Source organism: Lytechinus pictus, chromosome 1 (assembly GCF_037042905.1).
Source record: "Lytechinus pictus isolate F3 Inbred chromosome 1, Lp3.0, whole genome shotgun sequence".
Lineage (NCBI taxonomy): Eukaryota > Metazoa > Echinodermata > Echinoidea > Temnopleuroida > Toxopneustidae > Lytechinus > Lytechinus pictus.
In genome coordinates, this window is record NC_087245.1 from 38,293,483 (window position 1) to 38,317,290 (window position 23,808).

The 23,808-nt window shown below is 38.4% G+C and overlaps 1 protein-coding gene across 1 annotated transcript; it reads left to right on the top strand.

The window, feature by feature from the left end:
• Positions 1 to 7,611: 7,611 nt before the first annotated feature.
• Positions 7,612 to 8,475, top strand: LOC135155486 (uncharacterized). Its single transcript, XM_064104587.1, has one exon. The coding sequence runs from the start codon at positions 7,612 to 7,614 to the stop codon at positions 8,473 to 8,475; it is 864 nt and encodes a 287-aa protein (XP_063960657.1).
• The last annotated feature ends 15,333 nt before the right edge of the window (positions 8,476 to 23,808 follow it).

Genomic DNA, 23,808 nt, shown 5'->3' on the forward strand with positions numbered 1-23,808 from the left:
TTCCTTCAATAAATAAGACATATTAATGCAAAATACAAAGTTCAATATAATATATATATATATAATATACAAATCATATCTTTCTTGTAGAAGTTCAAAATATATATAATACACAAATCATCATACCTTTCTTGTAGAAATTAAATGTAAATCCTTGTTAAATACATTTTTTAACATATTCTCCCAAGTAAAATACAAACAAGGCTGGATTATATTACAAGATATGAAAAAAAAGTGAAAAGGACACACAAAATAAAACGTTACAAAAGTAAGAGCAGAACAGTAGAAGTATAGGTTTTAGAATCCTCTAAAAAGATTATTTAAGATTATAATGGGAGATGATGCAATATTCAACATTTCGAGCAAAAATTCATATTTGACATTTTCATTTATAGATTGTCGCATTAATTAATGTGATTGAAAGTATCCTATGGAAAATAAACAACACTGTTGAGATAATTATGTGGGGAAATATTGTTTTCGTAACCAATGTCATCAGTAACTCATATATAGGCCTACAATAAACTTGAAGCATAGGGTATCCCCGCTTCCACAATGATGCCAGGATATGCACGACCCCCCCCCCCCCCCATTGCGAGGAATGTTTTTATTGGTTTATGGTAAAAAAAAACAAATAGGCCTATATTTAATAGTCGTTTGAATTATTCAATTCATAAATGGATTTATTATAACCTAGACTGAGTCATGATAGCGGACAAGCAACAAGCTAAATGTCAGGATTTGCCATGGCAAAATTCTTGTAAGAATATAGATTGCATGAACGCAGGAGCGGAGCAACGGCGCGGCGTGGAAAATATTTCGTTTTTGGAATGCAAAATTAAACAAATTCAAGCATGACTGCATGCATTTAAAGATGAATCCACGCACTGACAGAAGTATTAATCAATTGATAATTATTAAAAAATATCGTTTCCCCGGGATCGCGTTTCTGTCTTGAAAAGTGGGCGTGCGTATGGCACTATTGTTGTGTTGGGGTTGGATCGATACTGCTCTTTAACTTTCAACCAGACTATATGAGATGAATCAATGCAAGATGTAGAGTTCATATATGTTTATTGAAGATTATAAACAAGATGTTGATGATGAAAAATACATGAGTAAGTCTGATGGTGACTATACTCTGAAGATGACGATAATATTAATTCTGCAAACTGATGTAGTATACTTTTCTGTAGCAGGCGCGTAGCCAGGGGGGCGGTGGGGGCGGTCGCCCCCCCAAAAAAACGTCCCAAAAAAGAAAAAAAGAAGGGAACTTGAAAAAAGAGAGTAGAAAAGGAAAAGCGAAGGGAGGAAAGGGAAGAAAGGTAGCTTTGTGGGTTTTTTTTTTTGTATTCTTTCTTTTTTTTCTCAAAAGAGAAACTCCTTCACTCTTGCTCTAAATTTATATATATGAATTTTGCTTCCCCGCTGCGCGCGGTTAAATGACAATATTGCAGTTCTCCTTTGTTTCCCTCACCCTTTCTCTAACCACCCTTTTCCACCTCAGCTATATGTGTTTCTTGCCAGTTCAAGTTCAAATGATTTCATGGAATTAGAGTAAGGTTAGCCCGAAATGTATGAAGTTCTCTTTTTTTTTTAAATTGATCGCGAAACTTCTGGTCGGGTCGGCTCCGGGCTAGTAAAATCTTTATATCAATTTCTGCCGTCACCTCCATATAGGCAACTTCTCCCGCTTTTCAGCTCATTACTAAAAAAACATAATTTGGGGGCAAACAGGTTCCTAATTTAAAAAGAGGAAGGTATAAAATTCGTGTCGTATTAAATAAAAAAGTACAATATTTTTTTATCAAATTCTATTTAACTTCATTTCATTTCCCTGCACATTCATTTCCTGTCCTGTTTTGCGCCCTCAGTTTGAAATTTTGAATGACACTTAAGTTTCTTTATCATTCAAAATGAAGCGCTTCAGGATAAGTCAACGAAATTATACATTATCCTTTTTTATATAATTTCAATAAATCACAGAAGTTTCAACTTTTTGCGCGATATTTTCCTTGTAATGAAGTTCCATAATCTTAGAAAATCAATTGAATTAGAGCCGATGGGTATAGAGATATCTGCATTTGATGAAACGTCTGCCCTTTGAAATTTCAGAGTTTCGAATTGCTCTGCGTGGGGATGAATATCTCCCTCCCGGCATATATACCCTTCTGCTCTGTTTTGCGAGTTAAAGATACTGTCGCTAAATTGTTTGTAATCAAATCTGATCTTTCAAAGGGAAGCATTCAATATGACTTAGAGAATACCCTTTTCTCAGGACCCTTTTCTTTGCAAAAACTAAATGATAAAACGCTTTAGATTCCGCGCTTCGCGCGGGGTAATTATTATGTTTATTTCCTCCATTTTATCCCTTGTTTGTGCGTTCACAATCACTTTTGAAAACAAGGTTCAAAATCACAATATAGTCAACTGAATTGAGCTGATATAGGTACTAGAGATAAGAGAGACGGCTCCTTTTCATTTTAATTTATGAAACACCTAAAAGCTTCGCGCTTCGCGCGGGAGGGGGAAAATCCCCCTCCCTGCACCCACCCCCTGGGAGCGCGCTTCGCGTGCATTTACCACCCCCTCAAAATGAAATCCTGGCTACGCGGTTGTTCTGTAGCTCTAAACTCCAATTTCTATAATCTATCTGTATGCTAGAACAATCTCTAAAGTAATCTGATTTGGGTTCAGAAGTGAACCCGTTTTATATTGGTCTGTTCAAGACTCTTTACAACCAAACAGGTGTTGGTCAACCTTGGACGCTTGACCAAAACAATCTGTACGTCATAACTTTACTCTGAATTGGGGGAGTTGACCTTTTAGGGAGAACATGAAATGTAGAGAATAAGAAACCCATAAAATGTGTGTGCGTCAGAAGTTTAGCTGGAAGAAGAATGAGTAATACTTTCTTAAGAAAGTTGGAGTTGGTATACTTCCTGTAGAAGTATTGATTATATATTGATATAATATTGAATATGTGAGATATGTCTTATCATCACATAACACTATATCGGCGCGAAGAAGAACTAAAATGGTTAACATACAGACCTGAAAAGAGTTATATTAGGCCTAATGACAATTTGCAGTGCACTCATCAATCAAATAATGAGAGCGCGAAGCGCGAGCTGAAACATTTGAGATCAGTGACTGGAAAGGTTAACCAGTTTTTGCAATCACAAATAGGATGGGTATCTAATCAAACAATTAATGCGAGGGCGAAGCGTGAGTTGATATAATATTTAAATTTAATCGTAAAACAGGACATTCAAAGCAATATATGTAACCATGAACAGGACAGGTATATATAATAAATTGACGCGAGCGCGAAGGGCGGGGCGGAATATTTTTTAATTTCAGACATGAAAACTGGACATAAGCATATTTTGCAATCATGAACAGGATGGGTATATAACTCAACAATCGATCGATGCAAGCGCAAAATGTGAGCTAACAATTTTGATTTTCCGACCTGAAAACTCAGCCCCGTACTAAACCCCCGTACGTATAGATCCACCACTGATTTTGAATATCACTTAATTTTTTTGAGTTTTCGTGATAAGAGAAGAACATACAAAAGAAATGAGATTTTAAATTCATAACAGTGAATAAAAGCAAAATAGCCATATTATAACACCGATGAGTCTCCCAAATGGCTCATTATGAGTCAATTTTTTTTTAAATTTCACCTCGCTTGCATTATTGATTTATTAGGAGCGGATCCAGCCTTCGCCAATAGAAGGAGAGGGGGTCTAGCCATATTTTTCCCCATTGGCCGCTCGAAGTTGATTTTTGTTTGTTTCTTTGAAGGGGTAGTCTTAATAGTAATTTCTTAGCTTTATTTTATAAATCATTAAAAATATATTATAATCTCATAAGCCTTATTTAAATAATCTGAGCGCGAAGCACGAGCTGATTTTTATTTTATGTATTTTGTCCTAAAATTCTGGGCAATGATTTTGTGATCCTGAACAGATGTGTTGAAACTATATAATTACTGCGAGCGCGAAGTGCGAGGAGAAATTTGTAATATACGTTTTGATCTGATCGAAACTGCTTGCAGTTAGACATAAAGACGTTACATATTTCAACAAACAATGCGAGCAAAAGCGCGAGCTGAAAATTTTTGACATTTCTAAAAAAAAAAAAAGAATGGAAATTCCAAGCCCTTTTTTGTAATCGTGAACATGATAAGTATATAACTAAACAACAGCGAGTGCGAGCGGAAAAATTCGAGATTTAGACCTAAAAAAACGGGACACGTATATATACTATTCATGTTTTGTAAAATATGAAAAGGTTAAGTAATTGGGGATCTTCCTACATTATATGCGATCGCATGCAAAGCGCGAGCTGAAATTTTTTGACATTGCTACTAAAAGAATGGAAATTCCGAGCGCTTTTTGTAATCGTGAACAGGATAGGTATATATATATATATATATATATATATATATAACTGATGCGCGCGCGAAGCGTGAGCGGAAAAATTCGAGATAGAGACCTTCAAACGGGACGCTCTATTCAGCGTTCAGAGGCGTATAACAGGCGGGGGGGGGGAGGGGAAAGAGAGAGAGGGGAAGGGAAAGAAAGAAAAAGAGGAAAGGGAAAAGGGGAAAGGGAAAAATTTAAAGAAAGGGAAAGAAAGAACCTAAATAGGGAAAATCGAAGGAAAGCGGGAAAAGGAAAGAAGAACACGTGAGGAAGTACAAATATCCTGAAATAATATAGCATGATTAGCAAGAGAGGGATATAAAATCAAAAGATATGACTCAATGGCACGGACAAGAATGGCGGGAAAATGGGAGAAAGAGGCAGAAAGAAACGGGAAATGAAGGTAGAACCAAAATCTCAATTGGAAAATCAGAATGTAGAGAAAAGGGAAGAGAAAAAAGAAAATAACTTAATAACATGCACGACCGTGTTGCCGAGGATTGAAAAATATAAAGAACGAGAGGAAAGGTGGATGGCGTCTATTATAAGCTTGCTAAATTTTATGCAATAATGGTCACAATCAGGACAAACAATCCCGGGAAAAATCTTTACCCAAAGAATGGTGTAGTATTTTCCAAATTTCATCCTACTTCATTTCTCAACTTTGCCTTCTATTACTCATCATCTTTGAGAGGACATTACCCTTGGATATGGCGTAGACAGGTTCGTACACCTGGGGGGGATGACTGGGCTGCCAACGCTATTGAGGGCGCGAAGCGCCCGAGCGAGGGAGCGAAGCGACCGAGCGGGGGGAGGGTGTGGGAGGGGGGTGTCCCCCCTCCCACGGTAGGGAGCTTTTGCAATTTTGAACTTGAAATCGTGCAATCTGATGCATACTTAATGAGGTAAAATAACACACACAAGCGCGCACGCACACACACACATACTCACCCCCACACACACACATACTCACCCCCACACACACACACACACGGGTGCGCGAACCACACACATACTACTCCTTGAATGGACAGACATACATCGACAAGATCTACACACCGTGGCATACGAATACAGAATGGACTGACACATAGTATTGCATATTGAACCACACTACGTATTTATTTATCTCTGTGAATTTTGCTGTTACACCTCTTCAGAAAAAAAAAACCAATGTCAACTGTGTACACGCAGGTATAGTCTTTGTTGTCTTGATATGGGTATGTGGTTATGAATGAAAACAGCCTCTGTGGCCATTTGTGAATAGAACACATAAACAACAAACAAATAACAATATGTCTGTTCATTATAAAGCATAATGAATACGTACATACTATGCTTTTTTTTACCTCAAAGAAACAGGCATAGTATCCATAGATGGATATTGGCTGGCGGCTCATTAACATACAGATACAAAAAACATAAACAGTATCACTATGATCCAAGGAGTAACAATACTGCTTTGTAAGTTCAAATTAGGGCATTATTTACTTCTATTTGATCTCAGTCTTATAATAGTAATAATAATAATAATAATAATAATAATAATAATAATAATAATGATAATAATAATACAAATAAAAAATAATACTAATACAAATAATAATGCTAATACTAATAGGTTCCTTTTATCTCGCATTTCAAGACAGGGTAAATTCACACTGCGCTTTACATGAAACAAACTTCTTTAAACATTTCAAACTTATGTCTTCATGCATCAATCAACATACTTTAAATGAATACACAACAAAGTGCATCTTAAATAAAACAAAAATAAATAAATAGTTAACAATACAGAAAAGATGTAGCTGCTGCAAGCTTAACAACAAACTAATGTATACCAGTCAGTCCTGATATCAGTATTAGTGTAACAATAGTCATATAGTGGGAGCATGAAGTTGAACAATTCATGATTATACATAATTATATATGTTATAAAGATAGTAGTATGGTACTCACTGTCACGAATTATTATGTATACTGTTGTATCACATTCATTTTCTATTCTGTTTTAGATTGTGCTGATGCATTTTGCACACAATGTATAATGCCTATAACACGTGGTTTGTCCCATTTGAACACGCAAAACTCGTGGTTATCTTTTGGTTTCCACACCACGAGATTGCGCGCACTGCAAAATATGCGCGATTAATCTTGTGGTTATCTTGTGGTTTCCAAACCACAAGATAACCACAAAATACTTGTAAGATTTTCTTTTTTTTACCGTCTGAATTGGCTTTCACCGTGTGAATGCGGCTAATAACAATAAACACAATTACAATAATGATGAGGATTATTATCATCATCATCATAATTATTATTACTATTAATATTATAATTGTTATCATTATTATTATTACTATTATTATCATCATTATGACTTATTAAGTAACCAAATATCATTCCCCAAAACCTGGGGGGGATGATTGTACATGCCATCCCCCCCACCTTGTGAGGTGGGGGGGATGCATCCCCCTCATCCCCCCCGTTGTCTACGCCCCTGCTTGGATACCAGTTACTTCCACTCCCTGACAATAAACATGTCAACAAGTGGTCAAGAATGACCCTCAGCACAGCACATGCACCTGTGACTCACTGTAAATTCTCTGAATTGGTACCTCTCTCTCCCCTCTCTCTTTGTTTACATCCTACATCTCATTTGGGATGAAAACTACAACTTTCTTTTCGGACACACTTCTCAAAGTTTTCTTCTTCAGTAAACACGTGTTTTGAGAACGTCGTCAAATTACTTAATACATTTGTGGACTCCATCATCTCACTTGGAGCAAATTCATCCATTTCATCTTCCACAGCATATCATTTCAAATTTGCGTACTACCCTTTTTTCTCCGTCATTTTCACTAAGAGAAAATCCAAATACCGCTTGTGCTAGCCAAGTTATTTTTTGCGATATAATCTTGTGTGATTTTGTGTCATTGGGATTGTGCAATAATTGGAACACTTTGTTATATTGGAGGATTGTCTGTCGGATCTCTACACGCATAAAGTCGGTAAGTGGAGATTGGCTTATTACCATTTCAACTTATAAACCAGCCCCCGCTTCACTGGTGACCCCGACGTGATTTAAACCCGACCAACGTGCTGAGAACAGTCATCCTTTTTCAAATTGTTTTAATTGTTGTCTCCCTTTCTTCATTCATTTATACTTATCATCATGTCGACTGACGATCAATTTTCTTCCGACTCGACAGCTAGCTCTTCTATTTCCAATGTTCAACTTAAGCTTCCTCCCTTCTGGCCAAATGATCCTACCATTTGGTTCGTCCAAGTTGAAGCTCAATTTCTAACAAAGGGCATCAGCAAACAATCAACAAAATTTGCATATATCGTTGCATCACTTGAACCCGAATATGCTCAGGAAATCAGAGATCTCCTCATTTCTCCCCCAAAGGAGAACCCATATGATGTTTTGAAATATCAGCTCATCCAACGAACATCAGCATCCGAACAAAAACGGCTCCACCAACTACTGATTTTGGAGGAGCTGGGAGATCGAAAACCCTCTCAGCTGCTCCGAAAAATGAAACAGTTGTTGGGAACCAACACTCTTGAGGAGAACATTCTGAAACAACTATTCCTGCAGAGGCTGCCAACCAATATTCAAGTTATATTGGCTTCAACCCGAGATTCCATGGAAATCGAGAAGCTTGCCGACTTAGCCGACAAGATTCTCGAAACCCATTCCCCAATTCATCACTCTCGGGTAGCACATCTGTCTCCCTCTTCTTCTTCCACCACACCCTCTTCAAATCCTGAAATGGCAGAGATGAAAGCTCAGATCGCACAGCTTTCCCTTCTTGTCCAAAATGTGTCGGCGCAACAATCCGATCGGAGCCGAGGTCGCAGCCGTGAGCGAGGCTCTCGCCAGAAAGAAAGCCGTCAGCGTAGCAAGAGTCCTCAATCACATGTCGGAGGAGACTGCTACTACCATTGGCGTTTTGGAAAGGGGGCAAAGAAGTGCACTCCCCCTTGCACTTTCAACCAGACCAACCAGGGAAACGACAAAGCCAGCGACTAGCGGCGACAAGTCCAACTGGCAGCAAACAACAAAGTCGCCTTTTCTACATCACTGATAGGAAAACTGGAATTCGTTTTTTGGTCGACACAGGAGCTGAAGTTAGCGTTCTTCCTCCATCAAAAGCCGAAAAGCATCATCCTTCATCAAAATTCTATCTACAAGCAGTAAATCGCTCAAGCATTACGACTTATGGAGAACGAAGCCTGACTCTCGACGTCGGCCTGCGTCGAGCTTGCAGATGGATTTTCATCATTGCTGATATTCCTATTCCTATCATCGGGGCAGACTTCCTTCATCACTTTGGTTTACTTGTGGATGTGCGCAATCTCAAGCTCATCGACTCTTCTACCAATCTATCTATTACTGGCATCCTTTCTTCATCTCCTTCTATCAGTCCTATGTTTCTAAAGCCAGAAAATCAAGCTGCCTACAAATCTATTCTCGACAAATTTCCTGACATTACACGCCCTGTGTATAAGGAGGCTGAGATCAAGCACTCCGTCACCCATCACATTGTGACGAAAGGCCCTCCTGTTTCATCCCGTCCTCGTCGCCTAGCAACCGACAGGTACAGTATCGCGAAGGCGGAATTCGATCACATGCTGGAACTAGGCATCATTCAACCGTCTAGCAGCAATTGGGCATCTCCACTTCATATGGTGCCCAAGAAAACACCCGGAGACTGGAGACCGTGTGGAGACTATCGTGCACTAAATAGGAATACAGTGCCCGACAAATATCCCATTCCCCATCTCCAAGACTTTACATCTGCCCTAGCAGGCAAGCGAGTTTTCTCAAAACTCGATCTCGTTCGAGCATATCACCAGATCCCTGTCGATCAAACAGATGTACACAAAACAGCCATCACCACACCCTTTGGGTTATTTGAGTTTGTACGCATGCCTTTTGGGCTACGTAATGCCGCACAAACTTTTCAACGATTCATTGATGAAGTAACCCGTGGTCTTCCATTTGTGTACGCTTACATCGACGATCTGCTCATCGCTAGCGAAAATGAAGAGGAGCACAAGCAACATCTCCAGCTACTTTTCGCTCGACTCTCGAAATATGGCGTCGTCATCAACCCAGCCAAGTGTGAATTCGGCGCATCTTCTCTCACCTTTCTCGGACACATTGTTGATGAGAACGGCATCCGCCCTCTGCTCGAGAAAGTCAAAGTCATCAACAATTTCCCTGTTCCTGATTCTCTTCGCAAACTCAGAGAATTTCTAGGACTAGTCAATTTCTATCGTCGCTTCATTCCTGATTGTGCAACTCTCACTCAACCACTCACCGATCTATTGGCATGCAAGCAGAAAAACAAAGCAATCCATCTCGATGATGCAGCCCTCAATGCATTCAACTCAGTGAAAACAGCTCTCGCTCAAGCTACTCTCCTTTCACACCCAAAACCTAATGCCCCACTCTGCATTATGGTTGATGCATCAGATTTTGCTGTTGGAGGTGTGTTGCAGCAACACATTGACGATGACTGGCAACCCATCGCCTTCTTCTCAAAACGCCTGCAGCCAGCTGAGACAAGATATAGCACATTCGGACGTGAACTTCTCTCTGTGTATCTCACTATTCGTCACTTCAGACATGCACTTGAAGGACGACAATTCTTCATCTATACTGATCACAAACCTCTCACTCATGCCTTTAATGCTAGACCTGACAGGTATTCACCACGCGAAGTCAGACACCTAGACTACATATCTCAATTCAGCACAGATATAAGGCATATTAGTGGAAAACACAATGTAGTGGCAGACGCTCTATCTCGCATGGAAATCAACTCCCTCACTTCAACTCCTACCATTGATTTCAATGCCATCGCCGCTGCCCAGGAGGTTGACGAGGAACTCAAACAACTCACTTCAACCTCGTTCAAACTCGAACCTCTACCTCTTCCTATTTCTGACTCTACTATCCTATGCGATACTTCAACTACCAATCCTCGACCTTACATCCCATCTAAATTCAGACGAGTTGTATTTGATGCTCTTCACAACCTATCTCACCCTGGCATCAATGCTACCCAAAAACTCATCACAGACAGATTTGTTTGGCCTGGAATCAACAAAGATGTTCGAAATTGGACCCAAACTTGCATACAGTGTCAACGTTGTAAAGTACACCGTCACACCAAGACACCGATAGGTACTTTTTCAACACCTGATGCTAGATTCGATCACATTCATATCGATCTCGTGGGACCACTTCCTCCTTCAAATGGCAATGCATATCTTCTCACATGTGTTGACCGTTTCACCCGATGGCCTGAGGCAATGCCTATTCCCGACATATCAGCAGAGACTGTTGCCCGAACATTCATTTCACACTGGGTATCTCGCTTCGGTGCTCCCTCAACCATCACTACCGATAGAGGTCGACAATTCGAATCTTCCCTCTTTCAAGCTCTAACTCATCTTCTTGGTAGCTCTAGAATTCGAACTACATCTTATCATCCTGCATCCAACGGACTGGTTGAGCGCTTTCATCGGCAACTTAAAGCGTCACTCAAAACTACCTCTTCTCCACGATGGACTGAAACTCTCCCTCTCGTCATGCTTGGAATTCGAACTGCAGTCAAATCTGATTTGGGATGTTGCGCTGCTGAACTGGTTTATGGATCAACTTTAAGATTGCCAGGTCAGTTTGTAGCACCTAATCAGAATGATTGTGATTTGGACCCTAGCAACTACATACATCGACTGAGAAAACAAATGGAGAACCTCAAACCTCAGCCTACTCGTGTCCAGAATCGCAAACCACAAGTCCACCCAGATCTCACATCATGCACCCATGTCTTTGTGCGTCATGATGCAGTCAAGAAACCCCTTCAACCACCCTACGATGGCCCATATCAAATTATCAAGCGAGCTGATAAGTTTTTCACCATCCTACTCGAAGGAAAGCATGAAACTATCAGTCTCGACCGTCTGAAACCAGCATATTTGGAATCACCCATTTCACCAACCGTTCCAACCACTGTTCAACCAAGCCTATCTACTCATGACAATCCTAAACCTTCTCAAGTGACTACTACACCAACCACTAAGCCTCCGCCCCCCTCCATCACTCCTTCTTCATCATCATCTACCGAGCCTGAAATCAGACAAACTCGTTCGGGTAGAAAGGTGCATTTTCCAAAGCGTTTTGTTCAAGTTTTTCATTTTAATTGAGAAATTATTTTCTTCATTTGGACTATTACTATTTTCTTTGTTATCGACCGTTTCATTTTATTCAACGATCTAGGAGGGGGCTGATGTAGTATTTTCCAAATTTCATCCTACTTCATTTCTCAACTTTGCCTTCTATTACTCATCATATTTGAGAGGACATTACCCTTGGATACCAGTTACTTCCACTCCCTGACAATAAACATGTCAACAAGTGGTCAAGAATGACCCTCAGCACAGCACATGCACCTGTGACTCACTGTAAATTCTCTGAATTGGTACCTCTCTCTCCCCTCTCTCTTTGTTTACATCCTACATCTCATTTGGGATGAAAACTACAACTTTCTTTTCGGACACACTTCTCAAAGTTTTCTTCTTCAGTAAACACGTGTTTTGAGAACGTCGTCAAATTACTTAATACATTTGTGGACTCCATCATCTCACTTGGAGCAAATTCATCCATTTCATCTTCCACAGCATATCATTTCAAATTTGCGTACTACCCTTTTTTCTCCGTCATTTTCACTAAGAGAAAATCCAAATACCGCTTGTGCTAGCCAAGTTATTTTTTGCGATATAATCTTGTGTGATTTTGTGTCATTGGGATTGTGCAATAATTGGAACACTTTGTTATATTGGAGGATTGTCTGTCGGATCTCTACACGCATAAAGTCGGTAAGTGGAGATTGGCTTATTACCATTTCAACTTATAAACCAGCCCCCGCTTCAATGGTTATAGCCAAGGGCTAGTTATATCCCCCGATATTATGTCCTAACCTAAGTAAAGCTTGCACTGGCTAGATTTACCATAAAAAGCATGTTTGCTTTGGCTAAATTTCCAAAGCTATATAGCTATCAAATAAGTAGAATTTATTCATTTTCAAAGGCCAATTTTTTCTGGCTCGCTTCGCTCGCTGGCGACTTTAACAAATTATTCCACATTTGCTATGTTGTGCTGCCTCAAAATATTAAATTTATTATCCGCAAATGCGTTGAAGTTAATATAGGCCTATGTTGTGTACTACCGCGATTTGATAAAACAGTGGCCATCTGCAATGTTTAAAAATATCACAGGGTCACCAAGGGGGATGCACAGGGGGCATTTGCCCCCAGTGAGTTGGCCCCACCCCCGAAATTTTGAAAATAAAAAAATGTATAGTAAGTGTTGTCATAAGCATCCTACTAAAGCTGCAAAGTGCTCCAAAATAGCTTTTTCGTTCCTTAAATTTTGAAAATGTTCTCATCCATTCACTGTTAGCTCCCAAGTTTTTGTCAGTATCATAAATCTCTCAGGTCATTTTATAAAATTCAAAATGTCGCGCGCACTATATACACGCTCGCAGTAGCTGTTGACTGAGATGAGTAAATTATCTGTTCAAATGGGGCTTAAAAATCCAATGTTCAAGTCAATATGCTTCTCGCGATTAGAGTTTTCATTATTCGTTTTTGCAGGATAAACGCATCCTGCGTACTCAAAATTTTCATAAATAAAAAAAATTCACCTCGCGCTACGCACTCGCATTAAAAGTTTAATTAGATAGCCATCCAGTTCATGATTACAAAAAGTGCTTATAGAACGTCCAGTCATCATCCCAGGATATCAAACATTTTCAGCTCGCTCGCATTATTTATTTGGTGAGATATCATCTTCATGACTCAATGCAAAATTTAGCTATCCTTAACAGGTCCCTTTTCAAGTCAGCTAGGGTATACATTAAAAAAATAATAGCTCGTGCTTCTTGCTCGATTTTGAGAAATAGGCAAAATGTTTGTGTGTTGACCCGCCCCCACCAAATGTTCTTTTGCCTCCCCGAGGTTAAAAATCCTAGGGCCGCCATTGCCCCGGATCCGATCCGCATAGCACTGGCCACCATAAGTTCTACAACTGAGAACAAAAAAGAAAAGATGAAAGAAAAGGAAAGGAAAATGTGATGTTATTTTCTGAATACCATGTCAAAATCAATCTCAAAATTAGATTCTCATGAAGAGCTGATTTTTTTCTCGCTCGCTTCGCTCGCTCAGAACTTATATTAACCAACTTTTTGCTGCGCGCGCCACGCTGTGCCCCCTCTTTTTTTTTTTTGGGGGGGGGTACTTATCACACATTTAACATCGCCCTAATGCTCAGGGCACAATCATAAAAATCTTGTTCATACCGGGAAATTTTTTGCTCTTTTTTTTCCAAGAAAAGATAAAGAAAAGATAAAGATAGTGAGGGAGGAAAGGGAAATAAAGAGGAAAGAAGTTCGAGAATGGAGAGAGCAGGAAAGACAGGAAGAATGAGAAGAATGTCATTACATGTTATATTACGAATATACTACAGAATGTTTGCAGGTTGATATTTTTAGTACTCTTGCTGGTGTTTGTATCTTCAGAAATCACCCCTAATAGCAATTATGTTTTGGATAAAAAAGAACAAAACAATTTCATCAAAGCTTCCGTTTCCGATTTCAATTTCAATTTTTCCTGGCGTTCCATTTCAGTAAACCCAATATCGAAGGTTTTTATCTTTTCAAAAAAATCTTTATGCAAATCTTTATATTTGTTACATTTCATTATAATGTGGAAATCATCCCCGACCAAATTCAAATTACAATCTTCACAAAATCTCAGGTTAGGTGGTATCTTCTCCGGTCATTTATACCTCCCTGTTTCTATCGGTAGATCATGAGCGCTCAGTCGGAGCTTGGTCATATTTTTTCTCAAATTGATATTGTGTATTGAACATAAATAATTTTCTTGCCTTATATTGAATTTGAATTGCCTAAAAGTTCTGTTTATTTCCTTTCCTAGTGTCCCTGTCATTAAATAAATCCAATTTAAATTGTTTATTCAATTTACATTTTCTACAAAAACTTTGTAAACCAATCTTCGTCCATATTACGTATTCGAATGAATATTGAAGTAAATTTTAGGCAATTTTGATGACTTTTGGATATCTACCGATTTCAGATGTCACTGCTAAATTACTGCATTTGCGATTTACCCCAAGAATATATTTACAAAATCGAATCTGCGCCTTTCAGATTCATGTTTAAAATATAGCCCTGTTTTCCCATCCATTAATTGTAGTTTTTTTTCCATGTCTATAACATTTGTACCCCAAATTTCAGATCCATATAGTAATATAGGTTGTATCGTTGCATCGAAAAGATGCAACAAGGTTTTAGTGCTAGGAGTATAGGAACCAAAAGATTTGTACATTTTGAACAATGCTCTTCTCGCTTTATCAGCTAAATCCCTTGCGGCCACTTTAAGTGATCCATAATCCATTATTTGCGAAAACAATACCAAGATATTTCATTTCCCTAACAGTGCATAGTGTTTCTCCATTAATTTCAAATGAAACCCTTCGTTCGATCTCCCTGATTTTGAGCACACCATAATCATGAAAATAAATAAAGCGAGCGCGAAGCCCGAGCTAAAATATTTGATATTCCGATCTGAAAAAGGGTCAATTCAAGCTCTATTTCACGCACTTTGTAGGAAAATTACGATATGGATCGCGCCTTATTTTTCAATAAGTTCAAAGAGCTGATATTTTTCATCATTATTGCTTTGAATTTTGACATAGGACCGGGACATTCTAAGGTCATTTTGTCATCATATGAAAATGATGACTATCTTCCTATTACTCTTCCTAAGCGCGATATGAAACTAATTGTCGATTTTCCATTCTGAAAAAAGGACAATTTACTTTATGAATTGATATCTTATTAATTAATTCAATAAGCCTATAAGAGCACGATTTATGTTAATATTATGGCCTGACAACTGGAAATTTTAAGCACTTTTGTAATTATGAATAGGATGCATGAGTTGACATATTCTTAACAATTAATGCAGGCGCAAATCTCGAGCAGAAATCTTCGATAAACTGTCATGAAATGGGGATTTTAAGTTTGTTAAAGAATTAATTAAGACTTTCAGCTCTCGCTAGCATGAATTGCTTAGTTATTTACGCATATTATTCATATTTACAAAAGTGTTTAGAATGTTCAAATTTCAGGTCGTAATATAAAAAACGTTCAGCTCGCGCTTCGCGCTCGCATTGTTTTATTTCTATCAATCAGAATTAAAAAGGAAAATTGGCTGGCGCTTCGCGCTCGCATTGTTTGATTGGGGAGATATATATTCTATTCATGAGTCACTGCAAACAGTCATTAATGTAGACCCCTTTTCAGGTCAGTTTATTTATAATATCAGTTCGCATTTCGCGCTCATATGAACTTTTTAGTTGGATACGCATATTTCTTATGATGACAAAAAGTGCTTAGAATGTCCAGGTTTCATGATAAAAAATTGACTTTCAGCTGGAGCTTCGCGCTCGCATTATTTGATTAGTGAGATATGTATTCTATTCATAATTTTCTGCAAACAGTAATTAACAGGTCATTTTTCAGATCATTTAATTAAGACTTTCAGCTCTCGCTCGCACGAATTGCTTAGTATTATTTACGCACATTATTCAAAATTACAAAAGTGTTTAGAATATTCAAATTTCAGGTCGTAAAATATAAAATGTTCAGCTCGCTCTTCGCGATCGCATCAATTGCTTAGTTCTGTGCCTACCCTTTTCATGGTTACATTGCTTCGAATGTCTTGTTTTTATTTCTAAATCTGCAAAAATTCAGCTAGCACTTCGCGCTTGTTTACTGTGTTCTTTATTTAAAAAAGTAATTAACCGGTCCAGTTTTCAGGTCGAATAACTGAAAAAAAAATCAGCTCGCACTCGTTCTATTTGATTAGTGAGAAATGTATTCTATTCATGAGTCACTGCAAACTGCCATTAACATGTCCTATTTCAGATTAGTTGATTAAAAGTTTCAGCTCGTAGCCTCGCGCTCGCATGAATTTATTGCTCAAATATATACCCATTTTTATACAAAAACTGCTTTGAATGTCCGGTTTTCTAGTCGGAAATAAGTATTTTTAGCTTGCGCTCTCATCAATTATTTGGTTAATATATCAATCCACTTCATTGATACAAGCGAGTTTTCAGGTCGAACAGTCTTTAAAATGTCTTTTTTTTACAGCCCAGTATATTAAAAATGTCAGCTCGCACTTCGCGCTCGCATGCATCATTTTGTATACGCATGTAGTTAATGAAAAGCTGCTCCAAAATTTTCAATTTTTAGGTCTAAATATATAAAATATCCAAAAATTTGAGCTCGCGCTTCGCGCTCGCATAGTAATTTATATTCAGGCCATATGAAATACCTTTTGTTCTATAAATGAAATAGGCTAACCCCTAAAATAGAAGAAAAAAAATCCAGATTTGGGCGGCCGCGACGGGGAAAAGGGGAGGCAGTTTAGCTCAGTCGGTTAGAGCGCCTGTTCCGGATAAGATCGTAGATCTCAACGTGCGTGGGTTCGAGTCCCGCAGCATGCCGGAAGACGTCTAACAAAAAAACTGATGCTTAGCGTTGTGTGTTAACGTGCCTCACCGCTGTGTTCAATGCGGGTGTGAATCAGTGGCGTACCTAGGATTTTCCACAGGGGGGGGGGGGGCAAAATCGGCCGCCAAAAAAATTGACAAGCAAAAAAAAAAAAAAAAAAAAGGTCTTCAATCAAAAATAAAGGTTATTGTTCCAGAAAAAAAATTGACAAGCAAAAAAAAAAAAAAAAAAAAAAAAAAAAAAAAAGGTCTTCATGCTCGACAGGGGGGGGGGGGATAAAGGTCTTCAAGCTCGTCAGGGGGGCATAAAAGGTATTTCAAGTTCGTCAGGGGGGCAGTGATATGTATTTTGTATGGGTTGTGGCTCGTCAGGGGGGGGGGGCAGAGTGCCCCCCGTAGGTACGCTAGTGGTGTGAATGCAGTTGGAAAACACTCCGTCCATCGGAAAGGACGCAAATGTTGGCCCCGTGTATAGGAGAGTCACAACCTATGCACGTTAAAACCAATACACTATTCGTCAAAGAGTAGGGTGTTCACCCGGTGTATTGCACCTGCCGGTCCCCGGTACTACAATACTGCAAGAATCTTCAGGATTGAAGGAGGCAGTGTAGCTTGAAGAAGAAGAAGAAGAAATGTGAAAATAGATCCGCCCTCCTTTTGATGAAAGCTGGATCTGGATCCAGTGGATTAGTCTCCGGACTTTGAAACAGGGTCTTTGGTTCGAATCCCAGCCATGGCGTAATTTCCTTTGGCAAGAAATTTATCCACATTCTGCTGCACTCAACCCAGGAGAGGTGAATGGGTGCCTGGCAGGAATTTATTACTTGAAATGCGTGTGCGCTGTAATCTTAGTAATTACGGCTGCCAAGCTATACAGCTGGGGTAATAATATCCAAGTCCTTAGGAAGCGCATAGAGACATTATTCATAATTGTGATATGCGCTATACAAGAACTGTTTATTATTATTATCTGCCCCTGGATATAACAAAAGAAAATATGACCGAGGAGAATGGGGAACGATGTCTGACGTCGGTACCGATATTTGTCGGTATAATCAGTGCCTCCACATCCACTACTGGAAAATGGCCTAGCGACGCCCCTGCGTACAGATTTGGGGCTTGGGGCCATGTACCCCCCCCCCTGAAAAAGTTGCTTCAGTCCTTTACAGAGGATCTTTAAAAGAAAAGGAAAAAAATGTATAAAAAGAACAAACAGGGATTAAATAATCGAGTTTTGTTCAATGAAAGGTTAATTAGATGAGAATGAAAAAAGAATGGGATCATTTTCGTGTATAAGGGTACCGCATGCGTATTCCCAAAATGTCCGGTAACGGGGTACTGTTTCGCGGGACAAGTCCAGCCCGCGAATTGTTAAAAAAGGGGGTGCATTTGACTTTTCACCCGGAGATTTCTTGAAAAAGGGGGTGTTTTTTTCTCTCTCTCTCTTTGGACTCCTGAGAAATTTAAAAAGGGGGTTATAAAATTTTTTGAATATCATATAGAAAAATTGATCAAAATTCCTGAAATTCCTGCTAGTTTTGAAAGCTCATTCAGGATTATTTAATTTTGAAAATAAAAAAACATAGTCCCCCACGATATGCTATACGTACGGAATCAGCACGAGTTAACAAATCGAAATTAAATCTTAATGCATGAGTGAACAGGAATTGTAATTTTAGTGTAGCATTTTAAGTTTATCTTGCGGACCTCTGCAGTGTGTTCGTGAGAGTCAGATGTGATGGTACCTGTTACAAGCAAGAGGGCGAGATATGGTAAGACTTGGTTAAAAGGGCATTCCTCTACTTTGTGTCCTTTTACAAATTACAAGTCATAAGTATGTATCCCCCCTCCAACGTCCAACGCTTGATTTTTTTTTTTTTATTTATTTTTTTTTTTGGGGGGGGGGGGCTTTAGTTCCCAAAGCTCGCCTAGAAACTCGTCTGGCACCGACCCCCTTAAAAATATTATGACCCAGCTAACAATTGGACTTAATTATTATACTGAACGTTGTTGAAGTAGTCCAAAGCTCGTGTTTTGACGTTTTGTCAAAACGATTTTAGGACTTCCGTCTGTGGAACGTTGAAAATAGACGCCAGTTAGAAAACGATGTTAAATGTTGTGAAAACAAGAAAAAAACATGCAAGTTACCATTGCATGGCATGTTTATGCAACGGGCTGCGGTAGGCCTACATGCACAACAACCAGAACGGGGCCCAGATCTACAGTGCGTCCCCCAAAAAAACTATACACTTCTGAAATGGCTGCCAAATATATCACTTTGAGGGAAAAGACTTATACATATAATTATGGAAAGCCAATAAAGTCAACTTTCAAAGGACCCCAAAAAGTTGGAAAACTATTCATGCTTGAGTGAACACTGCCTACTTAAACCAGAGGTATGCAAATGAGGCTGGGTAGAATTAGCCTTCCAATTTTTTTTTTTTTTTTTTTTTTTTTTTTGCTTGAAACTTGCAAAGTTGAGGGTTTTGTGATTAATTAATGATAAATTGTGATCAGTTTGTTGTGTGATAAAATTTCATGAGTTATTGAATTGTAATTTTCAATGCATGACTGATCATGAATTGCAATTTTTAGTGCAGCATTTTGACTTTATCTTGTGGATCTCAGCAATGTGTTCATGAGAGTCAGGAGAATAAGAGGAAAGATAGGACTTAAGTAGGTGTCAATAGAACATTTAGCCACCCCTTGCTCCATCTCCTCTACCCCCCCCCCCCCACTTCTCTCCTCCTGAGAGACTAAGCTTAGCTAGGCTGGGCAGGAATTAGCTATAGCCTTCCAGTATTTTGAGAGGTTAGTCATTTGGAACTTGCAAAGCTAAGGGTGTTATGCTAAATTAATGAGATAAGTTTTGCTTTCTTAGGCAAATTTCATGAGTTACTCAATCATAATTTAATCCATGAATGAACAGGAATTGTAAATATAGTGTAGCATTTTAAGTTTATCTTGCGGACCTCTGCTGTGTGTTCGTGAGAGTCAGATGTGATGGTACCTGTTACAAGCAAGAGGGCGAGATATGGTAAGACTTGGTTAATATGGCATTCCTCTACTTTTTGTCCTTTTACAAATTACAAGTCATAATATGTACCCCCTCCATTTTCATTTCCCCGCCCCCCCCTCTCTCTCTCTGTCTAACTCCCTGATTGTAGCCTTATCAAAACTTTACTGCCAAACGACCGGCGGCTGATGTTCAGGTTTTTTTTCATTGAATGATTACCAAGAAATTGACTGATTATGAGGATTTATGAAGTAATTTATTGAAAAACTTGATTGATCACATTGCACATTGAATGAGTTGATTTATTGATAAATTGTTGATTAAATGATTGATAGGTAAAAGTTAATTTTTTTATGCCCCAATTCAGAATTTATCATTAAATCAACATTCTGCTCTGGACTTGATGCGTACATGATTGTAATAGCAATCAGTACAATGTATCTCAAAAGGAGGGGAGGGCGGGAGAGAGGGAGGGGGGGGGGTCGATCATGATGTAACCCTTATTCCATCAACCTACTGACTTCTCCCACTTGAAAGCATTGCTGTGATCCACATGATAAAGTTTAAATGATTTGTGTTCACTCGATCATGCATTAAGATTCAAGTAATAATTTGCTTAAACAATCAAAACAGGTCACGGTCGATTAATCAATCACAACTTCCTTTAAAGGACAAGTCCACCCCAACAAAAAGTTGATTTGAATAAAAAGAGAAAAATTCAACAAGCATGACACTGAAAATTTCATCAAAATCGGATGTAAAATAAGAAAGTTATGACATTTTAAAGTTTCGCTTTATTTCACAAAACAGTTATATGCACACCCTGGTTGGTGCAAATGAGGAGACTATGACGTCATCCACTCACTATTTCTTTTGCCATTTTATTATATGAAATATGAAACATTCTAATTTTTCCTCATTGTCAAGTGCTACAATGATTAATTCCTCCCTGAACATGTGGAATTAGCATTGATTAATACTATATGGTTCAGTCAAGTTGGTCCTTATTGTCAGATCTATAAAAAATGAAATATTATAATTCAAACAATAAAAAAACAAAAGAAATAGTGAGTGATGGACATCATCAACTGAGTCACCTAGTTGTGCATATCACTGTTTTGTGAAAAATAAGAGAAAGTTTAAAATGTCATAACTTTCTTATTTTACATCCGATTTTGATGAATTTTTCAGCACTATGCTAGTTTGATTTTACTCCATTTATTTAAGTCAGCATTTTCCTGGGGTGGACTTGCCTGTGCAGGTTCCAAAGGATTTGCCTCTCAAAAACTGACAGAAATTGGAAGACTAATTCCGGCCCAGCCTAATTTTCATACCATTTGTTTCAGTGGGCAGTGCTCGCTCAAGCATGAATAGTTTTCCAACTTATTTAGTGTCATTTGAAAGTTGACTTTATTGGCTTCCATATTTATGTAGGTATTTTCCCCCCAAATTATTTGGCAGTCATTTCAAAAGTTTATAGCTTTTATTGGGACGTTGTGCAAACCCTTCACTCGAGTTAAGAGTCTAAATGTGCAGCCTACTCATACCTTGTGTACTGAAGGCCGTCTCGCTCAGGAAACAGCAAGTTTTGTATGTGCTAGTCTTTGTATGGAGACAGGGACCTGGGAACGATTTTTTCAGTGGGGGTGCTGAAATCTCTCCTCAGAGGTGGGGAGGGGGGGGGGGGACAGACACAATTGAGTTTAACATTATTACACACACACACACACATATATATATATATATATATATATATATAAATATACATATATATGACAGTCACTTCTTGGCTTTCTTCTTATAAAAGAACATATATATATAATTAGATAATTCGAGCGCGAAGCGCGAGCTATTTTTTGTGGAAATTTCATGTATTTTGTCCTGAAAATTGAACATTTTGAGCAATGTTTGTGGTCCAAGATGCGTATGTAACAAATAATAATTGTGAGCGTGAGCAGATATTTTTTTATATACGCTCTGGCCTGATCGAAAGGGACGTGTTATAAGGACTGTTTTACAGTTACCCATGAAGACGATACATATATCAACAATCAAATAATGCGAGCGCGAAGCGCGAGCTGAAAAATTTGACATTCCGACCTAAATACTGGACATTCTAAGCACGTTTTTTTATTATGAGCAGGATAGGTATATTTACAATTGATGCGAGCGCGAAGCGCGAGCGGAAACAAAATTGAGATTTCAGACCAAAAAAACGAGAGATTCTAAGTACTTTTCTAATCATGATGAGTATAGGTATAAAACTATACAATCGATGCAAGCGCGAAGCGCGAGCGGAAATAAAAATGAGATTTCAAACCTAAAAACGAGACATCAGTGCACTTTTCTAATCATGAACAGGATAGGTTTGTAACTATACAATTGATGCGAGCGCAAAGCGCGAGCGGAAACAAAATTGAGATTTCAGACCTGAAATGTAAATCAAGAAAATGATGGGTAATTGGATATATTCTTAAATTAATAATGTGAGCGCGAAGTGCGAGCAGAAAATTTTCAATATTCTGATCTGAAACTCCACACTGAATGTAAAATGGTTTGAACAGATAAAGAATACTCAGACGAACATAAGAATAAAGATTTGATCAAAATCAGACAAGGAATCACAGTTATTGCATTTTAAAGATTAGCATTATTCCCCACTTGTTCTTTTGTATTTAATTATATAAAATTAGATTTATTCAATATTTTCCTTTCAAGAACCAAAACAGTTGAATTGACAACTGATTTAGTCCATTAGATATTCTTTGTTGCAACTTATTCCATAAGGGAGATATATCATTCATTCTGGTATGAAAAAAATGAAACAATTTTGATTCCACAAGGAACAGCTAGGATAGTGGGGATGTGACAGCAATGATCAGCCCACCTATTAAATATTCATGACGACATGCATATCACCATTTTCATAAAATATTGCTAAACTTTAGAATTAAATAACTTAAGTAATCGTTATCAGATTTTGATAAAATTTATTTATTTTGATAAAATGTATTTGATATAAATATTTTCAGCCCGGAGTACACCCCCCCCCCAATCAAGCTGCGTATCTGAATAAAACATGCATGCGCGTGTTTAGAGTTAGACCTATAGTATCTGGGCATTCTAAATACATTTTTTATGATAAAAATAAATAATGCGAGCGCGAAGCGCGAGCAGAAAACATTTGATATTCCGATCTGAAAGAGGGTGAATTTAAACACTATTTCAAGTAATGTGTCGGAAAATTCTGAAGGGGGGGGGGTCTACAAAACGTCGTTCATTTTCATTACATATCTGTCATTTATCATACCTACCACTAGATTTCTAGGAGATGCGCTGCCTATATATATGGAAAATAACACACGCAGCACCCCCAAATTTTGGGGGTGCTTCACCCCGAACACCCCCGATTCCCAGCCCGTAGGGCCATGGGACAGGGCGAAAAAGACTGTGAAATTTGATTTCTATTACTTGTAATTTTTGTATACAATACACGGGCGGTCGGGCGCGCGCTCACTAAATTGATTCGACATAAAACCTGGAAGTTTCAAGTCCAACCACCCCAGTTTGTATCACGTATTGCGCGCGACTACGTCTGTATCGGAGTGCTGCCCCGCTGGAGCTTGATTGAGTCGCGTTATATAGGAGGGATGTTATTGGAATATGTGAAAGACTATGTAAATGATTTGCGATTGTCTGATGTGATAATTATGTACATTATAACATATAAAAAA